Genomic DNA, 13433 nt, shown 5'->3' on the forward strand with positions numbered 1-13433 from the left:
AAGATTTTTGTGCACACTAGTCATTACAAATTAAAGGGAACAACGCTTGTGGGGGAGGAATACTTTTTCCAGGGCACTGTATTTACTGGTAAGACGAGAGATGTGGGATTGATCAATGCTTTGGAACAAAAATATAATCTCAGAAAAGGAGCAAATATGGAGTTCAGAGCTGATCACAATGTGTCATGTGAACAAAATCTCTCTGTCTCAGGAATGACCCAATTATTGGCAGATACAAGCTCATCCATTCTGGAACTAAATAGGTGGAATTGAGTACTTTCTCAATGCCAAAAAGAGAAGCAATGGAACAGGGACTGATCAATAAACCATCAATTTGTGGGATTTATCACTCTGGGTCTCTGACCAAAAGAATTTGCTTTCTCATGTGACGATGTTCTTTTCTTCCTTGCTATTTTGAGTGTGCATGTATGTTTTTGCACCTTGGTGCAAAGGAACGCTGTCTCGTTCCGCTGTGTCCACTTATGCTTTGAATGACCATTAAATTTGATCTGATTTGAACTATCATGGACAGATGATTATATTTGAATGATCCTAATGGAATGTTGGAAATCAATAAACATTCACATGGAGGAAACTTGAAACAAAAACAGAAAACGATGCTAGTACTCAGCACGTTGGACAGCACCTGTGGTAAATAAGCAACATTAGCATTTCTGGTTGAAGACCCTTCATTCAGAACCCAATCTCTGGAGCAGTGAAAAATTCAAGAGTCTATAATCCTGCCCTGAAGCACAACAACACTACATGGAGAGTTTAATCAAAAGCACAATCCCACGGATCTTACACGGATGGTTCTGGGTTCTCAGTGCAAATTATGCATTAAAACAGGAAGCACCTGGTTACGCACAGTGACACCAAACTTCATATAGCACTATTTCTGACGTGGCTGCAAATAGCATGGGGCACGTCTGCAGAAGCAGATCTTTACAAAAATGGTTAGGCAGAGCAGACTTCTTTTTGGACAACTTAGAAGGAACTGCCTTAACCAGGTACATACTATGCTCAATACATGCACTTATCTGGCGTGAGGCCCCAGGGAATGTTTCATGCAACCCCTTCACTCCACCACCTCTTCCTGCACACCCAATCACTTTCTTTGGACCTCTTACCACCAGACCCTGCCCTCAATATTATGGCAGAGCCACTGTGATTATGAATTATTATGATGTACTTATTCATGTATAATAAGTTTTGTTCTTATACATTAATGTGTATGAGAAACACTGCTGCAGGTTTACACGCATTGGCACTCGATGTATCAACAGTTTAATTTGCTTTTCAAAGACAAAACACTTCTAGGCTAAGGAATCTGCTTTTGCATTTGACTCAACCTAATTCACTTTGCAGGAAATGGACAGAATTAGAGGAAACTGGCTTTGTATCCTGCCCAACTTTACTTTGCATTTAGTATTGAGATGCAAATCCAGCATTCCACCAGAGACTTCGGCCCAGAATGTTAAATCCGTTTCTCTTTGCAATTATGCTGCCTGAGTAGCTGAGTGTTTACAGCATTTTCTGCCTTTGTTTCTGATTTCCAGCACCTTCCACCCAAACTGTATCAAATTACTGAAAATAATAATAAGCAAAGAATATGTCTCCAAACTTAGGTCAGGATTTTAAATGTGTCAGAATCAATTTATTAAGCTAGAACATGTGAGAAGCTAATCTTTTTGGATTACTAAACTAAGTGCAAGAAATGAGCAGCTGACTCATTTAGTTTTATCTACCTTTTTAGAACATTTTATTGAAAAATGAAGCAAAATTAGGCAAATTGGTCTTTCAAGGAATTTTATGTTTAACACAAGTTGTGTCTAAAACCTTGTTCTGTCAATTCAATATGTTCAAGAGCAAAGTGCAATTACATTCAACCTATGCTACAAACCGAAAGCACTAATATTTTGGTCAATATAAAGATAAACATAATCACACCTAAAAGATGCTGACATCCAGAGTATCCTCTTATTATATTAATGACTTTCAGAGCATTCCTTATCAATATCATTCCCTGGAAAACACAATATCGATGGAAACCCACAGTGTCATAGGAACAAGGACAGACAGCATCTGTGGTTCAGATTGCAACCTGGTTGCATGAGATGTGCAGGAAATAAGACTAACTGCCCCACTGCCGTGCCTAACACTGAAGAAATTGGGGTTAATCTAAGGTTCACTAGACTGCTGAGTGAAAGTTGCATTAGAAGCAAGAATTATTTCACAGCTTCAAAATGCTTTTTACTTACCAGTATCAACCACACTGTAAAGCTAAGATCAGCTATGTAATCTGAGCACAGGACTGATTATCTTCAAGATTCAAGTACATTTATTATCAAAGAATGTATAAATTATATAACCTTGAGATTTGCTTGCTCACAGGAAACCACAAATCATGAAACCCGATTAAAAAAGATAAAAATAAAAGATCCACACTCGTTGCACAAAGGATCTCTCTCCACTAAAGATTTTACTCTGCCCTTCTGTCTTTTAATCGGACTGAGAAGCAAGGTTCAGACACAAATGTGCGTAGTTGTCTCTTGGATGCCTTATATATTGTACATTTAGCAGGTATGGGGTGGTGATCAAAAGCTCAACCACAGGTTTACTCCAAGCAAAGTAAGCATGACTTTTAGAACAAACATGTCTATACTCACTTAAATGGCTCAATCATTTCTTCTGTAACAAAATTCAAGTAATTCCTACAATCAACAGAGAAATTCTATTAACATATACCATGTACATTTTTGCAAAAGTAATAGCAAAATTGAAATCACAATCATATAGAACTAATAAATTTGTACTCCCAAGACTTTCCTCATTACCTCCAATTATGACATCTACAATGTTGTGAGAAACAGTTACTCTCTAAAGTTAACATATAAAGCAGCTTCTGGAGAGCCAGTTGGAATTAAAGTGCAGAATTTTCACCTGGCACAAGGTATGTACTTGATAACTTGGTGGGGATGAGGTAAAAGAGTTTAAATTCAGCAAAAAAAAAAGAGTGTACTGTGAAATCAGCTACAAAATCCCAATTGCCAATGTTTTGCCAGTACTATTACCTGGGATTGGTACTGGGACCCTTGCTGCTTTATGCATTAAAATGTTAAATATCAATGGCGGAAATACTATTAACACATTGTCAGAGGCATAAAAAAATTACAGATTGTTGATTGCAAGGAAGATAGTGATAGGCCACAGGATGATGTTGATCGGTTGGTAAATGGGCAAAGCAATGGCAGATAGAAATTAATCCTGGTGCACTTAGGGAGGATTATTAAGAGTAGACATAATAATGAATGGTAGGGGCTTAGGACTATTGAGAAAAAAAGAGACATGTTGGGTGCCCATGAATCCCTAAAGGTGTCAGCACAGACAGATACGGTGTGAAGGCAGCAAATGGGCTCTTACCTTTATTAGCCAAGGCAGAACAGAAGAGCTGTAATGTTATTGTACAACTTTATAAAACAGTGCTTATATCACAGGAAGTGTACTGTGCAAAAGTCTTGGATATATGTGATGATCAACCTGATTCTGTTATGGCTCTCTTTTGTGGACTGAGAGTGGTAAGGGGACAGGGAGAGGGGAATCACGATTGGGAAAAGGGGAAGGGAGAGGGGACAGAGCAGGAAGCACTTGTGAGACATTCTGAAATGATCAATAAACCAATTGTTTGGAATCAAGTGACTTTGCCTGTGGTCTCAGGGCTGGGTGTGTCTGCACCGGTGGCACCCCTGTATCCCTGGCACTCCTCCTCTGCCACCTGCCCCACATCCCTCCTGCAGCACTGCACCCTCACCATTCCCAAAATATACATCTCAGACTTTTGCACAGTACTGTACCCCTGACAATAGGAAGAACACTGCATTGGAAGGAAGGGCTGCCGAGAAGATTCATCAGGATATTGACTGGGATGGAGTGCCTCAGTTGAGACTTGATCGGCTGGGTTTGCTTTCTTTAGAGAGGGCATACAACGTTATGAAAGGCAGATAAGGTAATTAGTAGGAATCTTTTCTCTCACAACAGAGGTATTGAAAATTTGAGGGCATCAATTTAAGCTTGGGGGCTGGAGGCTTAGAGAGAATCTGTGGAATTTTTTCCCCAGCATAGACAGTGGTTAGAATTTGGAAAGCACTGTCTGTGTGGATCCTGGAGGCAGATAATCTCACATTTAAGAAGTACTTGATTCACCAACAGAGAGAAGATTTTAGACAAAGTGCTGGTAAATGGGATTAGAAGAAACACGCACTTGATATTTGTTCTGTTTGATCTAGCTTCAAGAGTATATAATGAGTAACCCATGTAAAGACTGCACAATATTTTTATCTTTTTGTCTCGACTTTGGAGAAACCAGCTAACTTTCTTTCAAATCCATCAACAGTGACTGTTTCAATTGCCTTCCAATTATTTTATTATATGGTATCACAGGTGAAATTGTTTTAACTCTCTAGCTTCCAACTTCTTGCTGCAGCTTCCCTAAATAATTTTTCTCACTATTCTTGCCAATATGGACCAGATTTTCAGCTTAAAGACCAATGTAAAAGACCAGTAATATCAAAAATCATCCTCAATAAAATACATCCTTTTTTATGAAGAAAGCAGTAAAGCTGATTGCATTATTCTCCTGTACTTTGAGTGAAAGATGCATCAGCAGAATACTTTGAAATGTAACATCTATATGCTATTGACAAAATTAACTTGCTATAGGATCAAAATGCATGGTGTTAAATTGACACATAAATTAACAATAGCTAATTTCTATAACTGATACAAAACAATAGTTTGCCTCACCAGCCACCATATGCAAAGAGACCACTGTAAACTGCCAGTACCGCTTTTCCCACATCTGTTGTGGTCCCATCAAATGCTCGTTTAGGTTCCAAATAAGGAGTATCACCTGCACAGGGAAAGAAAAACCAAAATTAATTGTGAACATTTAAAAAAATAAATAAAATTACTTCAGGAATAGTAGTTAAACTCATCAATTTCTCCTCAGTGAGGAATTTTATTAGTTATCTCTGCTAAAATATACAGAGGATGCTGAATGGTCATATTAAGAATTTATCCACCACTGTGCCATAGACAATTTCACAGACTAAGATAGTATTTAAAAGATGCAAAAAGAGCTTGAACAATATCCCTTCAAAGATAATTGCCACAATTCTTCAAATTTCAGCCACTAACTGCTGTACTGTTTGCTTGACTCTGCCATGAGAGCTGTGTCCACAATTGATCGCATTGTCACCTGTTGTTGTCAGTATGCATTCCAAAGCAACTTGGCAAAGATTACACAACAGTGCAATCATCCTGTTTTATAACCTGTATATACTTCCACCTGCCAGTACGTTTATGACTCAGTGAGTTGGGAAAGCAATAAGAGGGGATGCTCTTCTCATCCTGGCATTAAATCTTGTCCATGAGTGTATATTGTGGTTTTACAGTCCCCAAAGTGTAACTGATGACTTTCCTCTTACTGCCAAGCATAACTCCTTCCTCACAATGGTACTGAGACTCTGCAGCTGTGAAAACATAATGCTGGTGTAACCAACCTATTCTCCAGGCTTAGGGAACAGGTATACCTGAAGTCTGGTTGAGATATGCCTATGCTCCCGGCTGTTCCCAGCAATTTTGCTGAGCCATAAAATTGGATCTTAAATTCTTACTTTCTGGGCTCATCTACACCAGGTGAAACTGCAGAACGTATATGTGGAAGGTCAATTCATTAATGTTTTAATTAGCAGCATGGGAGTGCAGTGGCTAGCACAATGCTTTACAGCACAGGAGATCCGGGTTCAATTTCCACCACTGCCTGCTCTCCCCGTGACTGCATGGGTTTCCTCTGGCTGCTCCAGCTTCCACCAATAGTCCAAGGACATATCAGTTGGCAGTTTAATTGGTCATTGTAAATTGTCACATGATTAGACTAGGGTTAAATCGCCCGGGGTGGGGGAGCACTACTGATTGGTGCAGCTCAAAGGGCCGGAAGGGCCTAATCCTCACTCTAACTCAATAAAAAGATAACTGGGTACAGATACTCCATCTGAAAAGAGCCTGCAATCTGACATCCTTGGATACTAGTCATGACTATCACATCATTTCCTTCCATCCATTTTCAGCTCAGCCAATGTTTCAGCTTCTTCCTCCCATGAAATCTGGAGAATGATCTCACACCGCTGGAGTATACCATTTGCTATGCTACATTCAGCATCTCTACAATCAAAGCCCAAACCTATCCCCAAGTCTTCTGCAATCTTTAGAACCGATCACTTTTAGCTCGCATTAGGGTTAACCCTAACCCTAACCCTAACCTCCATATGGTCCTGAATTTGGCATTTATATAGTTAAGGGTCTTGCATTTATAAATGGAGTGATAAAAATTAAATGTATCCATAGAAGAAAAAATGTTGTCCAATTCACCAGAGGTAGCTCAGGCAGTAAACAAGATAATAATTCCTTTAACATTTTGACATGTGGACATCTAATATACAGATAAGCTCCAAATGACGTTCAACAAACAATGAAAACAATGTTGAACACTAATCAATCTAAAATACAATTTAACAAATCCATTCACTGCACGATGAGTTTACTGATACAAGGAACAAGGCGGCCCTGATACAGCACTATTTTTGATAAAGTTATAGGCCAGATCCTGGTGGCCTTGGCCTGCTGCCAGGATGTAGGACTTGTAGTGCTCGTCTGCTTGGAGACCTACACTTTACCATGTGCAGAGTACCCAATGAACAGATCTCCATCTATCCAAAGGGTACGATAATTAGATTTCAGGCCATGTATTAGCAGGCTGCAGCCCAAAATGCTACGATGACCTTTGATCCATTTAAAATTATCTGAGCGAGATGTTAAAAACGATTTCAGATTTATACAATGAAAACAATAATTATTTCAAACATTTAACAGGAAGGAATTACATTTAATTCCCTCAACATTAACATTAAGCCTCAACATGCTAACAAATCACTGTTACATTAAAATAAAACAAAATAACTAATATACTTAATTGTAATTTTCCATCTTGGCTTAAAAGATAATCTAAGTAAGGTAACTTACTTTTTACCCCTTTTATTTTAATTAATATTGTTAGTTTATTAATTCTTCCCATCTGGTCAAGAAATTATTAATTTGCCAACTCTTATCATTGAAAATTCTTTTCAGCAATCAGGAGTTGTGTGTATTATTGCACAATCATCAATCTCCATGTTGTCTCTGTGGTCACATTAACGTGTTTGGTATAGGTCAATTTCATGGCGTGATCACATCGATGGCAGAGATTCAAAAATAGCTATATAGTGGAATAACAATAGAGAACAGCTCAGGTTCCTCTCAGGGATTGTCAACATTTGTCGTTGGTTTACTGCGCATGAACACTGTAGAGTTCCTCAGTGGAAATAGGCAAATAACCCTTCCACTATGATCACAGAGAATCTCTTATCACCGTTTCCTATCACCCTTTCCCTCTCAGTATGCTGTCTCCTGCTCCTGGCTGTGTTACCATTGGCAAAGGCAGAGTCAGCATGTCAGCAGAGTCAGCATGTCAGCAGAGTCACATGATACTAAGGACGAAACACAAGACTCCCTCTGTACATGTCCCGACATCAGCCAGACATGCAGGCAGTGAGCATTCTCCTTAAATAATGTACCTGCTTTCTCGTGGCTCTCAGCACAGAGTGCCCAGCTACGCTGACTGCAGCCGCCAAGACCGATGTGAAGCCCAGGAATTCACGGTAGCCTTCCACACGAACCCAGACACTGATCCCAATGGTAGCTGAGTTATGTCAGGCAATATGAAATCACAATGATTAAACAACCCCCACAGGCTTCAGTAATACAATCTGATGGGATATGCTGCCCTGTTGTACATTCAGAAAGTGAACGTCCTTTCAGTTCATAAGATGATCAGGAGACGCGCAACACCTTGAAACCATTTTTGTGCAGTCTATCATTCCCCGTTATCACAGGTTCGTCTAGTTATAGTAGGCAAAGGCAGAGTTGGCATAAGGATCTAGTGATGCAGGATAATAAGTAGTGAAGCCCGAGACCCTCCTTGGAGTGTACTGTGCAGGTCCAGTGTAACCAGCACAAGCTCTGCCTGCTAATAGGCAGCAGGACTTGTGGTTATTACTGTGGGTGATCTTAAGGCTGGTTTATACTTCTGTGTACGGGCTATGCTGTAGGCCTGATTTATACTTCTGCGTAGCTCTACGCCGTAGCAAGCATGCGTTGGTGTGTGCCAAAATGCTAGTTGGCGGTGGGGTTTCTATGCCACTGTGTTGAGTTTCTTCGTGAGAGACATGGACGAGGAAATGCATTTCAAACATTTTAGCATGTCAGCACGTAGGTTTGACGATTTGGTTCACCTATTTTGCATCGGTGCACAGACATGGCGGAGAAGAACCAACCGGAAATGCGATGCTACCAAGTGGACCAATCACAGCTGTTGCGGTCTGCGTCGCGTTGAGTTACTTTCTTGGGGAGGTGCACGTCACCCTACAGCGTAGAGTGTGCGGTACCTACGGCGTAGATGTGATGCAGAAGTATAAATCAGGCTTTAGCCTCTAGACACATTGAAGGGAATCTGGTCAATGCTCCCTAGAGACTTTTGACACTCTGAGCTCTTCTTCAGGGGTCAGATTCCTTCTTCATGTCAGAACTGGCTGTGTTGGAAGTTCACAGACCATTATGACAAACACTCACAGAATTGCGATGCTCTATGTCCCTAAAGAGGGCCAAAAAGACCAATTTCACTGCACATTACCTAACTTTTGAGAAGTCATTATAACACAGGTCATGCAGGTATGGGGGTTAGCTTAAGAACAGGTTTCCCCATGACTGGATCACACTGTGTGTTGGCTAAATTAATATAAGGTGAAATCAGGAACACAAGAATGGATGCTATGATCAGCCTGCACTACAAATTTCCAATGTGCACATTGATATTCAAAATTCATTTTGATAAATAGGTATGGTGAACTACAATTCTGAGCAAATCCTATCAAAATGACACAATGCTTTCCACCTTTCAGCCAGAATTTCCAATTATATTGTTCATAATCTGCTAATATGAGGGTAAACTAGATGCCAATTGATAATCTATTCCCTTGACTATATTCAGTTGACCAATTAATTTCTTTATCTAATAAAATCATTTGTTTCATAGCCAATACAATGTTTTTTCTTAAATTTGAAAACAACTGAGTACATAATATTTGGGTCTGCACCATTGCAAGAAAAAAAACATTTTACATTGATCTCCAGAACAGAAATTAAAACTGGACCTATATGTTAGCACTCTGAGTTCGAATTTTAAAATTGCTGATGCTCCTTGATTTATTATTCATCAGTTGAACGTTTTAAAGCTTAAGACCATGAGGCAGGAGCAGAATTAGGTCATTCGGCCCAACGAGTCCGCTCCGCCATTCCATCATGGCTGATCCTTTTCTCCCCCCTCAGCCTCACTCCCCGGCCTTCTCCACATTACTTTTGATGCTAAGTCCAATAAAGAACCTATCAAATTCTGCCTTAAATATGCCCAATGACCCAGCCTCCATGGTTGTCTGTGGTAATAAATTCCACAAATTCATCATCCTGTGGTGAAAGAAATTTCTCCACATTTCTGTTTTAAATGGATGCCCCTCTATCCTGAGGCTGTGCCCTCTTGTCCCAGACTCCCCCACCATGGGAAACATCCTTTCCATATCTACTCTCTAGGCCTTTCAATATTCAAAAGGTTTCAATGAGATCCCCCCTCATCCTTCTAAATTCCAGTGAGCGCAAGACCCAGAGCTATCAAATGCTCCTGGTATGGTAACCCTGTGGTGACCCACTTTCTGCACAGGAGAACCGGCTCACAAATGGCCAGCGCGCGAGGGGAGACTCTGGTGATGCACCTCTGACGTCATTTCCGCCCGGAGAGAGCGGGCGCTATGGATTAAATGCCAGCACCGCGAAGTTTGAATAAACTAGTCGCGAAAAGACTTACCGACTGCGTGTCGTTATTTCAGCGCTGTGTGTAGCACATCGCTACATTGATGACCCCGACGGTCCAAACGGGATTTGGATCAAAGATGACCGACTCTTCATCTGTTCACGCAGTTTCACTAAAACTGCCGACTTTCTGGACGCTGCGACCATGCATGTGGTTTAGCCAAACAGAAGCCCAGTTCCAGATTCGGCAGATATCCTCTGATTCCATGTGTTACTACCACGTGGTGAGCGCCCTTGACCAGGAGACGGCCGCCCAGGTTGCGGATTTCATACAGTCGCCCCCGGAAGAAGGCAAATATGAAGCATTCAAAGTGCTGCTCATTGAGACCTTTGGCCTCTCACGGCGTGAGCGGGGTGCCCTCCCGCTTCACCTGGCCAGTTTGGGAGACAGACTGTCGTCAGCATTGATGAACGAGATGTTGTCCCTGGCTGACAGACAGAATCCCTGCTTCGTGTTCGAGCAAGCGTTCCTAGAGCAACTGCCCGAGGACATACATCCGCTGCTGGCCGACGCAGATTTCAGCGACCCCTGGAAGGTGGCGGCCTGGGCAGATGTGCTGTGGAAAGCCAAGAGGGAGAGCGTGGCGTCCGTCAGTCAGATTACCAGGCCACGCGCCCAACAGCAGACCAGACCAGGCCCGGCAGGGGGGTGCACACAACACAGAGGCAGGAGTGAGGAGGCCAGTGAACAGTGGTGTTTCTACCACCAGCGGTGGGGCACAAATGCCCGCTGTTGTCGCCCGCCCTGCAAGGGCCAGCAGCCACTAATGACTATGGCGGCTGGCCACTAGGACAGCCTCTTGTACGTCTGGGACAAACAGTCGGGACGCCACTTCTTGGTCGACACCAGAGCGGAAATCAGCGTCTTGCCCCTGACGGGATACGACACCCGCAACAGGAAGCCAGGACTCATCCTGAGGGCCGCAAATGGCAGCACGATACAGACCTACGGCACCCACACAGTGCAGCTGCAGTTCGGCGCCAGCCAGTTCACGTGGGACTTCACACTGGCCGTGGTGGCCCAACCACTCCTGGGGGCGGACTTCTTGCAAGCTCACAGCCTGCTGGTTGACTTGCAAGGGAAAAGACTGGTACATGCTGAGACTTTCCTGACGTTCTCCCTGGGTGAAGCCAAGTTGCCAGCCCCACACCTGGACTCCATCAGGACTTTGCGTTCATCTATTTGGATGACATCCTTATAGCCAGCAGTAGTCGCCAGGAGCATCTGTCCCACCTCCGCCAGCTCTACTCCCGCCTGAGTGATTTCGGCCTCACGATCAACCCGGCCAAATGCCAGTTCGGTCTCGACACCATCGACTTCCTGGGCCACAGGATTACCAAAGACGGGGCAACACCTCTGCCCGCCAAGGTAGACACGATCCGCCACTTTGCCCGGCCCAATATGGTCAAAGGCCTACAGGAGTTCGTTGGTATGGTGAACTTCTACACCATTTCCTCCCCTCAGCAGCCCGTATCATGCACCCTTTGTACACCCTGATGTCGGGTAAAGGCAAGGACATTACTTGGGACGAGGAGGCCTCAGCCACTTCCGTTAAAGCCAGGGAAGCCTTGGCAGATGCCGCGATGCTGGTGCACCCCAGAACGGACGTTCCGACCGCCCTCACGGTGGACGCATCCGACACAGCTGTCGGTGGGGTGCTGGAGCAGCTCATTGAGGGGCGCTGGCAACCCCTGGCATTCTTCAGCAAGCACCTACGACCACCCGAACTCAAGTACAGTGCTTTCAACCGGGAGCTGTTGGCACTGTATCTGGCAATCCGGCATTTCAGGTACTTCTTAGAAGGCAGGCCGTTCACCGCGTTCATGGACCACAAACCGTTGACCTTCGCATTCATGAAGGTGTCCGATCCCTGGTCGGCTCACCAGCAGCGACATCTGTCCTACATCTCCGAGTACACGACGGACATCCAGCATGTCTCGGGAAAGGACAACGTCGTGGCGGACGCACTCTCCAGACCAGCTGTCCAGGCCCTGTCTCTGGGGGTGGACTATGCAGCACTGGCGGAAGCACAGCAGGCAGACGATGAGATGCCCTGCTACAGGACTGCAGTCTCGGGTTTGCAGCTGCAGGACTTTCTCGAAGGCCCAGGTGAGAGGACCCTCCTGTGCAACGTGGCTACCGGCCAACCTCGCCCCATCGTCCCGGCAGCCTGGAGGTGGCGGGTTTTCGACTCCATACACGGTTTGGCGCACCCATCTATCAGGACAACCGTCCAGCTGGTCTCCAGCAAGTTCGCGTGGCACGGACTTCGCAAGCAGGTCAGTGAATGGGCCAGAACGTGCGCGCAGTGCCTAACAGCCAAGGTACAGCGGCACACTAAAGCCCTGCCGCAGCAGTTCGAACCCACCCACCGGAGGTTCGACCACATTTATGTGGATATCGTGGGCCCCCTACCAGTGTCCCGAGGAGCACGGTACCTCCTAACTATGGTAGACCGGTTCACGAGGTGGCCAGAGGCAGTCCCGCTCACCGACACATCTGCCAGTTCCTGTGCCTGAGCACTGATTGCAACCTGGGTAGCACGCTTCGGGGTACCGGCCCACATTACCTCCAACAGAGGCGCCCAGTTCACCTCCAGCCTGTGGTCGGCTATGGCCAGCCTGTTGGGAACGCAGCTACACCATACTACTGCCTACCACCCACAGTCGAACATACTAGTGGAATGCTTCCACTGTCACTTGAAGTCGGCTCTCATGACCCGCCTGAGAGGACCTAACTGGGTGGATGAGCTTCCCTGGGTCCTGCTTGGAAATCGCACAGCGCCCAAAGAGGATCTGCACGCCTCATCGGCTGAGTTGGTGTATGGCACACCCCTGGTCGTCCCGGGAGAGTTCATACCAGCCCCAAGGGGGCAAGTGAAAGATCCTGCAGCTGTCCTGGACAGACTATACGAGAGGCTCGGCATCCTGGCCCCCGTATCGACTTCACAGCACTGACGGACCCTGACCCATGTACCCAAAGACCTGCAGAACTTTAAGTTTGTGTTTGTACGAAGGGGCGGACATCGGGCACCGCTACAGCGGCTGTGCGAGGGACGTTCAAGGTGATCAACAACAACGGGTCCACGTACGTTCTGGACATTGGATGGAAACAGGAGGTTTTCAGAGTGGACCGACTCAATCCGGCCCATATGGATGACGTAGCCGGTCGAGGCTCAGGCACCGCGGTGCAGAGGCAGACCTCCCAAACAGAGGCTGATCCAGACTGTGGACATTGGGGGGTGTATCATCGATTCTGGGGGAGGGGGTTATGTGGCAAACCCACTTTCTGCGCAGGCGAACCGGCTCACAAATAGCCAGTGTGCGGGGGGAGACTTTGGTAATACACCTCTGACTTCATTTCCGCCCGGAGAGGGTGAGCGCTAGGGATTAAATGCCAGCGCCGCAAAGTTTGAATA

At 44.8% G+C, this 13433-nt stretch overlaps 1 protein-coding gene across 1 annotated transcript in view; it reads right to left on the minus strand.

The window, feature by feature from the left end:
* The window catches only part of slc7a5 (solute carrier family 7 member 5), a 59257-nt gene that overhangs the window by 19787 nt on the left and 26037 nt on the right, over positions 1 to 13433 (minus strand). The window contains exons 3-4 of the mRNA XM_073070174.1: positions 4804 to 4909; positions 2670 to 2714 (exon numbers count right to left, since the gene is read on the minus strand). Of these exons, the coding sequence (XP_072926275.1) occupies positions 2670 to 2714; positions 4804 to 4909 (151 nt within the window). The remainder of the gene's footprint in view (positions 1 to 2669; positions 2715 to 4803; positions 4910 to 13433) is intronic.

This window comes from Hemitrygon akajei, chromosome 17, assembly GCF_048418815.1.
Source record: "Hemitrygon akajei chromosome 17, sHemAka1.3, whole genome shotgun sequence".
NCBI lineage: Eukaryota > Metazoa > Chordata > Chondrichthyes > Myliobatiformes > Dasyatidae > Hemitrygon > Hemitrygon akajei.